Raw genomic sequence first — 10,278 nt, 5'->3', positions numbered from 1 at the left:
TATATAAATAAAACGATATAGACAAAACCTGATATATAACCACCTTTAATAACATAGATAGGGGGTGGAGGAAAAAGCATAATAACAACAGTAATAATAACACATATATATACACACAAAGGAAACCAAACAAGATTTAATTATTAATGAATTTGGGATAAAATTTTTTTTTTTCTTTCAGAGCAACAGACAACAACAACAATTTGAAAAGATTGTTCAACTTAGTGAACTTCTGAAGTGTGGTCTAAAAGTCATCTTATACACATACATGGATTTTTGTTTTTGATTATTGATTTTTCTTTTTTGATTAAATATGTAAAACCATCGTAAATTACAAAAAATGTAGCAAACAACTATTAACCATGACTGTATTCACTACCAATATAAACAAAACCTTAAAAAACACGAATTAGTCACGAGAAAACAAGTTATTTACCATTTTGGATTATTTGAGCCAAATAATGCATTATTCCCAGCCTGGACTGACGATGTAGTCGAAGACCATGAACCACTATAAGCATGTCCATTGTTTTGTAATTGCCTGTAGAATTGTTGAGATGGAACATGTTGAGCGCCATTTTGCATACCTGCTGGAGGATGTGGTGGCGGACCTGCATAAAATTGTCCTTGTTGCATTAGTTGAGGTTGTGGAAAGTATCCACCTTGTTGCTGTTGTTGTTGCTGGGGATGGGGAGGAGGTGGAGAAGGAGTATATTGTTGATTCTGAATATAAGCGGTGGTATAATGTCCAGATGTAACCGATTGATTTTGAATTGAAGGAATGCCAGAAGATTGTTGAGGAATTTCTGAAATTGAAGATGATTGTTGTTTGTGGTGGTTGGCGTAAAATGGCTGATTGCCATTAAATTGAGTATCCAATGGGATTTGCTGCGGCATAAATTGATTTGGAATAGCCATTGTTTGTTGCAGCTGCTGTTGAACTGCATAAGGATACTCATTGACAAATGGCTGTTGCTGTTTAGCACCATAGTTATTAGAAGGAATAAATGATGAAGTATTAGTTGGCTGAGGTGATACACTATTACCATTGGCATTTGGATAGAATGTAGTAGGTAATGAAAAGTTTCTATTGATCTTTTGTTCAGCAAACATTGGTTGGCCATAAGCCATTGCATGATCGACATTATTTCCCAAGATATTTGTTGGTGAAGAAGCATTTCTCAAATGAAATGACTGCTGCTGTTGTTGCTTACCTGGGAAATAAGAGTCATTAACAACAAACTCACCATTGGCATTCATTTGACTCTTTTTATTGATAAACTTTTGTTGATTCTGAGATATATTCAAATTTGGAGTTGTCGAGGTTGATGATGAAGTATTTAAAATGGTATTAATCTTTGATTGAATTCTCTTTCCAAAGCTTGAAACAATCTTACAATTCTGGAACCAATACTTGATTATAAGAATTTGAAACCCTTGTTGTTGACTGCCTTCATTCTCAAATGATTCTGGTAATACCAAAGATAATTTTTCAACCCTGGAATAATCAACATGTGGATTAACCAAAATATCAATCATAGTCTGAATTACATAATTTCCATAAGGATCATTGATTAATTTATTCAAATCATTCATCAATATATTATAAATCAATTCAAATTTCAAATTAGCAAAAGCAACATTATTAGTTTCATTATTATAACAATTTTTCAAAAACTTTTCAACTACATTGGAACTAAATTTCAAATTACATAAATGATCAATATCAAATTTAACAAAATTTTCAAAAATCCTATAATTCATATCCATTGAATTAATTGAAATCAAATATTGTAAAACATAATTTCCAAATTGATCATTAATCAACATTTTGAAATTTTCAAACTTCAAAATTGAAGCCGCAAATTCATCCAATTGTTTAGGAGTAACATGATTAAGACACTTTTGCAAAACACAACATCCATGTTTATGAGTCGCAACCGTATATAATTCATCAATAATAGAATCATAAATAAACTGACAATCTTCTGGTTGATATTTATTTAAAATCTTTTGAATAACATGATTTCCATTCAAATCTTTAATCAACTCGATAATATAAGGTTTTAACCCCTTAATCAATAATCCTAATTGATATGAATTATTTAAATTATCAATAATCTTTTGTAAAGCTCTTGTACCATGTTGATTAATTGAGATTTGAAATAAATTAAATTGTAAAATTTCCAACAATAAATTCAAATTAGCTTCATTACAATAAGCAATCAATTTTTGAATCAAATAATTCCCAAATGGATCAATAATTAATTCATACATATATGGATAAATTTGTTTAAATATAATATCAAAATTCGAATGTCTCACTTGATAATTTGAAATCAAATTCTCATCAATCTTCTTTTGTAAGAATCGACAACCATATTGATCTTTACTTAATCTTAAAATCTCCAGTTTCAATTGAGAAAGCGGAAGTTTATTGATCGATGCTAGATATTCCTTATCAATCTTTTGTGACATATTGATGGATGGAGTAGTACTACCAGAAGGAGTAGCAGAACTTGATGCAGATGTGTACGCTTCACTACCAAAGGTAAACTTAGTACCTGGACCACTACCACTAGCAATAGCATTATTAGCATGATTTCCAATATTCACCCCGCCGGCAGCAGCATTGTTATATGAATTCATAGCCACAGCACCATTACCAACCATCAACGTAGCATCATTTGCTGTCCCAGCGTCAATTGTTGAACCATTAGAAGAAGAACCGGTAATTGGTTGTAAATTAATATTTGGAGGAGAGGTGGTCGTGCGAATTGACAATTTTCCTAATGAGGTTTGACAATTGATAGTGGATGATGATTCATCAGCATCCAATGACGGGATCATTAACGGAGTAGATAATACATTTTTATCATTAATACCAAAGTTAGGCAAATTCAAATTATGATTTAATTTCGTGGAAGAATCCCAAAGCATTGATTTACCAGTTATGGAAGTAGAAGTTGATTTTGTAAACCCATTAGATAAACTACGATTATGGAAATTTGAGGAGGATGAACCAGATGCAGATGAAGTAGCAGGAGTAATCTGTTGAGATTGATGTGTTGGTGGGGTTGTTGGTTCTATAAGTGAAGTTATAGAATTAATGGATAAATTATGTCTATGTGACATTGTTTGATTTATCTATGCAAAATATAAAATGTGTAATAGTATATGAAAATGTTAATAAACTTAAATGTCTTTTATATATATGTATTAAAATGTCTTGAACTTCAATGATATAACAATATGTTCATTAACTAATATTTAGGAATACAAAATGTGTACTGGTTGTTCTTCTTCAGTTGTGGTTGGTGGATTGAGTTAAGTACCAAAAAAGGAACCAAAAAAAAAAAATTAGCGGAGGGAAAGGGATCAATGGGGAAGGGGGATCTCGGTAATGATTAAGATGGATGTGGGATGGGATAAAACTGCAACTCAGTTGATCAACTATTTGATTTCCTAATACCTAATACCTGTAAAGACTCAAGTAACTTGTAAGAAATACTAAAAGTTGATCTTTGTAAGATTAGTTTGTGAGTGGGGGATTATGGATTTGATGGGTATGGGTTGAGTTAGTTGAAACAAGTTTACCAAAAACAAGTTACAAGCAAACTATGAAATTTTCGAAAGGAGGATGATTTGGTTTGGTATTTATAAAAAAAAAGAGGAAAAGGGGGATAAAGAAGAAGAAGAAGAAGAAGAAGTAAGAAGGGAGAAATGGGAAATGGGAAACGACGAGAAAGTAAAGAAAAAAGGATACCTGATTTTTTTTTTATTATATGGGATGGGTTAAACTGTAATTGTACCAAAAGTGTGTATATAAGTCTAATTGCGTGTGGTTTACTATTTACATATACAAAAAAAGAATGTTAAGTCTGAAAAGGTAAAAAAATCGTTTATCAAAAAAATATTTTTTAAATTAAATAATAAATTCTTCAGTCTTTTTTTTTGTTGCAGATCATGTAAATATCCTGGTTTGAGAGGTGTTAATTTTATTGCTGCTAATTAGTTTGCGTTTTACAGCCCATAATTTTAAGATAATCAATATATATAGTCAAACGGTTATCATACGTTCGATATTAATGTAAGTATATACATGTAACCCTGAATAAAACTATCAATTATTTTAAACTACTTCCCCCCCAATGGTGTGTGGTATTTACAAATTGTCGTGACTGATGCAATGAAAGGAGCAAACTAAAATTTTCTGTCGGTTACGTTTTTATATTTAAAATTTGCAAGTTAACACTCAGAATTTAAAGGTTGTTACAAGAAAAAAATTACTGTAGTATTAAAAGTAAGAAAGACTGAATGATATATTGCTTAAGAGACCTGGCTAATAATATGCTCCTGGAACTGGCCCGTTGGTTCCATTGGTGCTTCAGATATGTGATCAATGGGAGGAACTCAGATAAAATACCAATCCAATAGAAGGTAGGTGTGACTTGTTTCGGCTCTATAAATTAAAACTGATATGAACCGTTTTATCAAATGTTTTTGATTTGTTTAATTTAGGAAGGTTCTTACTTTTTACTTTTAATTAATTTAATTGTCTGTCAGTAATATTTATGTTAAGTGGCACAGGCAGAAACAGCATTTTCACTGAAAATAATTTCGACAGTCATTTTTTTTTTTGCGGCACCTCCTTTCCCGTTTTGGTGGCATTTCATAAATTTACATTTAACTGCAAATTATTCCAGGAGTTTAATATAGCAAATCTGATTTCACATTCTCTGATTGTCAATAAGGATATTCTCTTCCACACCCCGCTCCACATACACCCCTTCAGGTTCTTGTGTCAGTGAAATTGCTTTGAAAAATCTGTTTGGGCATTTCTTTTTCGGGAAAAACTATACAATTTTGTTGTTTCAAATGAGAACATGTAAAAATAAAATTCCACAACTGACAATCAAGAAAAATGTCGGAACAACTTCCAAACATGATTTCTAACACCTATTAAACATGAGTGTTGACTTACACACCGTGGCCAAGTCAATCATTAATTGGCAATCGTCTGCAGACATTCGTTAATACAGTAGTAATCTTAATAGCTTTTTGTCCCTCTAATAGTTCGAGTCTCAAGAAATCATACAAAAATTATTATTAGCCGATGACAATTGTTAAAAAATAAAATATTCGGTGTACAGTATATAAAAAAAAACACCTGTCTAAATAATGAACATGTAAATTATGGTGGCCCCAAAAGAGTTTCGTAAAATATGTCATATCGATATAATAATAATCCAGTCATAATCGAAAGGGGAAACTGTAATAGAACTTGCGAAGTCGGATAAATGATTTAAATTTATCTTGTTGAATCAAATCAATTGGTACGATAAACTTAAATTGACAGGGGAGTTTCTTAGTGACTGATGATGATGTGCAACCACTGTTTTCCTCGGTCTTATGTAAGTTTTAAGAAAGTAACTTCATTGATTCAATACCTATTCTACCGCAAGGCATCTTTCTTCAATTGAAGAATTATTCTTACATCATCTAACTGTTTGTAATTCCTTATACATGTATAAGCCCAAATTTTTTATGTCGGAGACCTAATCTGCATTTTTTGGAGGGGTTTTGTATTATTAATTTTTTTTTTTAATATTTTTAATTTTCGGTTTTTAGAGATGTTGCCACTACCAACAGAATTATTAATTTATATTCTAACGAATAGTGCAAGAAAATCATGTCACTTGGATTGTCAATTAATCCCTTCCACTCGGTCCAAACGGGATTTACTTTTTAGTGGTCATTAGTTTCCACAATTAGAAGTTAGGACTTACCAGTATTCAAATACAGATGGTTAGAGGATACCAGACAGTTAGTCAGACAGATAAACAAATAATAGGACATACAGACAGACACAGCTGGAGATAAAGAAATATCTTTACGTGTAAAATACCTAAAACCTTAATATCCATTTTGTAACCAATTTCCAAATGTCACCATTTGCTACCTATGTAAGGTGGGGTCCGTAATTTTGCAATTGGCTTAACTTTTTATTGCTATTAACTGCACTATCTATCAATTTGGAAACTTCTCGAACAAGGTCTTTTCCCAATCTTTCTATAAATAATTTAATTGCAAATTAAATTAATTATAAGTAAATTTGCAGTTTCAAACAAACAAACAATAATAAACAATAACTGCAAAAAAAAAATAAAAAAAATAATAATACAACTTCGTTATTAATCTAGAACCACTAGTACTCCTAGCTATAATACATACATTCTACAAGACAAACAATACACATTGAAATTCCAATACCAATATATCGGTTAGCCAGATAATCATCTTATATACCATCTACCTTTAATGACATATTGATTAAGAATATCACAAGTAAATATGAATTCACCAATTTGTATTCCATTTTGTAATGTAACACAAGATTTAATTCTTCTAGCAAGTCTTCTTAATTGTCTTTGTTTAATAATTTGTTTACGTTTCTCTTGCTCTTGAGTATTAGGGAAATCACTTTGCATAAACCCTGGTGGTGACGCAAATTTATCAAATATCTGACTTAATTTATCTTCAAAATCATCATCTTCTTCTTCTTCAAGTTTAACATCACCATTATTAACTGCTTGATAAAATTGTTTATATTTATCATATTGTTGTTGATTTATAATCTTATGATTACGTATAAATGACTTATGTTTATTATCTGGTTTATAATTTGGATTTTGTTTAAAATCACCAAAATCCCATGAAATTTCATTTATGGGATTCTTAATTAAATTGATTTTAAAATCAATTGAATTGTGGAATTTATCAGTATAATATTTTAATAAGAATTGTCGTTTTTGTAAAATTGTTGTAATATTCTTTGGTATTCCAATTATTGGAGAATCAGGGAAATAATCTTCACTCTTACCACTGCTATCAATAATAGATACTTCTTCTTCTGAATCTTCAATCTCATCATCAACTACAACACCTGGTTGTAGCTGCAGTTGTTGTCGCTGTTGCTTCTGTTGAGAAGCAACGGGAGAACTAGAAGAATATTGAGTTGATTTAACCGGACTAAGCTTCGGAGATAGTCTTATACTACCCAATTTAATTCCTGCTTTGATAGGACTTAACTTATCAACACCAATCAACTTTCGTTTTGGACTGAATATAACTGACACCTGAGAAGAAGAAACAACCGAGGGTTTACGCGACAATGATATTCCACGCGTCGGTGAAGATTTCATAAGAACGTTCCTATTCACATCTTGTTTATTGTCTTGTGAATTCTCTATTATAGATTCTTCTTCATCATCATCATCTGAATACTGAGTAGGCATAATATGTCGATCTTCATACATTGATTTACTTTTCCTTGCATTGGTTTGGATATTGATCTTATTTGAATTAATATCATATACTGATCTAGTTAAATTAGAAGAAGAAGGTATTAATCTTGGTTTCTTAATTGGTGAAGAAGATAATAAGATATCTTCCCTACTACTTTGTCTCTTTTTCATTCTCTGTATTTCTTCATCTTTAGATTGAATTGTTTTCTTTAATTGAATAATCTCATTTTCAAGATCTATGATTCTTTGTTTATCTTGTTTTCTTAATTCTTCAAGTTCCTGAGAGAAGAGTGAAGATAATTTGGATGAAAACTCTGGTCGTAGTATTCCATTCTTGTCTCCGGTTGCTATACTCTTGTTCTCTCCTTCTTTACCCATTGTCTGTCCGTTCTCCAATTGAACAAAGCAAAACAACAACACTCCATAGTAATTCTCTGGTGCGAAAAATTTCGACACCAAATAATGGAACCAAAAAAAAAATAATGAGTCGAAGCTCATCTTTAACAAAACAACTTTTCTTATAATTCCAAGTCAGATTACACAACTCAATTCATTCCCTCATGTTTGGAAATACACAGCAACAATCAACAGCCCCTTCATTTGGGGGATTTGGATCTTCTTCTTCAGGCATGAACACTGGATTCGGCGCTAAACCAACTTCTGGTGGTGGATTGTTTGGATCATCAACTGCACCTTCAACACAACCACCAACAAGTGGAGGAGGATTATTTGGCAATAAGCCAGCAGGAACAACAACTGGTGGTCTCTTTGGTTCACAACCACAACAACAGCAGAGTACAGGAGGTGGAATGTTTGGACAACAACAACAGCCACAACAACAACAACAACAACAACAACCGGGTGGGTTATTTGGGCAACAAGCACAAGCACAACAACCTGCAACTGGTGGGCTATTCGGCGCAAGGCCAGCTACAACAACTGGAGGAGGATTGTTTGGCCAGTCACAACAACAACAGCAGCAGCAGCCTGCTGCTGGTGGATTATTTGGAGGTAGTTCAAACACGGGTGCTGCTGGTGGTGGAGGGTTATTTGGTTCGAAGCCAGCTGGAACAACTGGAGGAGGATTGTTTGGCCAACAACAACAACAGCAGCAGCCAGCTGCTACAGGTGGGCTATTTGGTCAACAACAACAGCCAGCTGCTTCTGGTGGATTGTTTGGACTGAGCACGACTGGCGCCAGTGGAGGTGGTTTGTTTGGAAATAAACCAGCTGGTACTACTGCTGGTGGAGGATTGTTTGGATCAAGTGGAACTGGTGCAACCACTGGCGGTGGGTTATTTGGTGCACAAATGCAACAACAACAACAGGCTCAACAAATACAACAACCACAATTGACAGCTATGACTAGAGTAGGAGATCTTCCTCCAAATATAAAAAATGAATTAGAACAATTTGATAAATATATAAACACACAACATTTGATTGCAACAACTTTGAATTCAGATTATACCAAACATGATTATTTAATAAATACAATTCCAAAAGATATCAATTATTTACATAATAAATTATTATCAACTAAGCAAGCATTAAGATTTGATTCTGAACAATTGGTACAACTTAAGAATTTGAATAATGAATTAACTGAAGATATAACCAAAATCATGCAATTGATCTTACAATTAAGTACTCCGGGAACAAAATTATCAAGTTCTTTCCAATTGAATGAATTTTTTATTAAGAAAATTAAGAAATATTATAAGATTATAAATCAATATGAAAATATGGTTAATGAATTAGAACTGATTTTGACGGGATTAGAAAAGAGTTGTACTGAAGGTTTTGGGAATTTATTTAGTATTGTTCAAGTCATAAAATCTCAATATGGTTTGTTTATGGAATTATGTGAGACTATGGCTCAATTACATAATGAAGTTAATAGATTATCTAAATAGACAAAGAGTCTTCTTCTTCTTCTATAGTAGTTTTATTCATTTTGTATTACTAGCTTTTATAATAAATTTGGCATTTATATCGTATAAACTTTGTATAACAATTAGTAGTGGCCATGGGATGCGCTTAAGTATTCCATCGCAGTCAACAAAAAAATCAGCCTCGAGTCGTTTCTACTAACTACGAAAGATAAAACACCAACCACAGCAGTATAATGTCTCGAGCGGATTATCTATCTAAATACCTTAATTCATCTTCACAGGAAGATAACAACAACAAGAAGCAAAAGAAGAAGAAGAAATCCAAAAAGCATGAAATTTCAACTCTTGAATCAAACATTATAGTTGAAAAACCAGACTATCACCAACTAGAAGACAATGGAAATGAAGAAATACTAGAAGATATCGAATCATCTGAATACAATGAACATATGCCTGTGAAAGTAGATATACCGACAAAGAAAATCAATAGAGGGTTTAAGAGAATAGATACTGGAACAACAGTTGATTCATCATTAACACACCCTTCCAAAGAACAGAAAGTACAACAGGAAACAGTATATCGAGATTCTTCAGGTAGGATTATTGATATTGAAGCAAGAAAAGCACAATTTGAAGCTGATAAATTACAACAAGAAGAATCAAAGAAGGTTACTGAAATTAGATCTACACCAGAAGAACAGATACGACAAGAGAAACAATCATTTAAACAAAAACTTTCAAATTTTGAAGATCCATTACTTTCATTCCAAGACGAGAAGAAAGAAGTTTTTGAAGATGCTAACTTTTCTAAGTTTGTATATAACAAAGGTATTAATCCACCAAATAGGTTTGGAATCCCTGCTGGATATTTCTGGGATGGAATTGATCGATCTAATGGATTTGAAGAATTGATGATGAGAAAACAAACTGAAACAAGTTTTAAGAAATTGGATTCTTCAATTAATGAAACTTATGAACTTGATTATGACTAGACTCGCCTTCTACCATTCGTATAGACAGTAAATAGTAGTAGTAAATAGTAAGAATAAATCATTTGTTTCTCATCCCCATCCCCA

General features: G+C 32.2%; 4 protein-coding genes across 4 annotated transcripts; 2 read left to right on the top strand and 2 right to left on the bottom strand. All coding sequences in view use genetic code 12, as the record gives it.

Annotated features, from left to right (window-relative positions):
* Window positions 1-432: 432 nt before the first annotated feature.
* MPT5 (Mpt5p) lies at window positions 433-3,135 on the bottom strand (the record flags this gene model as incomplete). Its single annotated transcript, XM_049407581.1, has 1 exon — window positions 433-3,135. The coding sequence occupies one exon, from the start codon at window positions 3,133-3,135 to the stop codon at window positions 433-435; it is 2,703 nt and encodes a 900-aa protein (XP_049263009.1).
* A 3,161-nt stretch (window positions 3,136-6,296) lies between these two features.
* J8A68_003698 (ssDNA endodeoxyribonuclease) lies at window positions 6,297-7,685 on the bottom strand (the record flags this gene model as incomplete). The annotated part of the gene is made up of 1 exon (XM_049407580.1): window positions 6,297-7,685. One exon carries the CDS (start codon window positions 7,683-7,685, stop codon window positions 6,297-6,299), a length of 1,389 nt encoding a protein of 462 aa, XP_049263008.1.
* Window positions 7,686-7,867: 182 nt separating this feature from the next.
* Window positions 7,868-9,223, top strand: NUP49 (FG-nucleoporin; the record flags this gene model as incomplete). The annotated part of the gene is made up of 1 exon (XM_049407579.1): window positions 7,868-9,223. The coding sequence occupies one exon, from the start codon at window positions 7,868-7,870 to the stop codon at window positions 9,221-9,223; it is 1,356 nt and encodes a 451-aa protein (XP_049263007.1).
* A 212-nt stretch (window positions 9,224-9,435) lies between these two features.
* J8A68_003696 (uncharacterized protein) lies at window positions 9,436-10,194 on the top strand (the record flags this gene model as incomplete). The annotated part of the gene is made up of 1 exon (XM_049407578.1): window positions 9,436-10,194. One exon carries the CDS (start codon window positions 9,436-9,438, stop codon window positions 10,192-10,194), a length of 759 nt encoding a protein of 252 aa, XP_049263006.1.
* Window positions 10,195-10,278: the final 84 nt, after the last annotated feature.

The sequence above is a fragment of the Hemisphaericaspora subhashii genome (assembly GCF_019202705.1).
Source record: "Hemisphaericaspora subhashii strain CBS 10753 chromosome Unknown scaffold57, whole genome shotgun sequence".
Lineage (NCBI taxonomy): Eukaryota > Fungi > Ascomycota > Pichiomycetes > Serinales > Debaryomycetaceae > Hemisphaericaspora > Hemisphaericaspora subhashii.
Note: the sequence above shows the minus strand (reverse complement) of the source record. Positions and strands in the feature narration are given on the sequence as shown.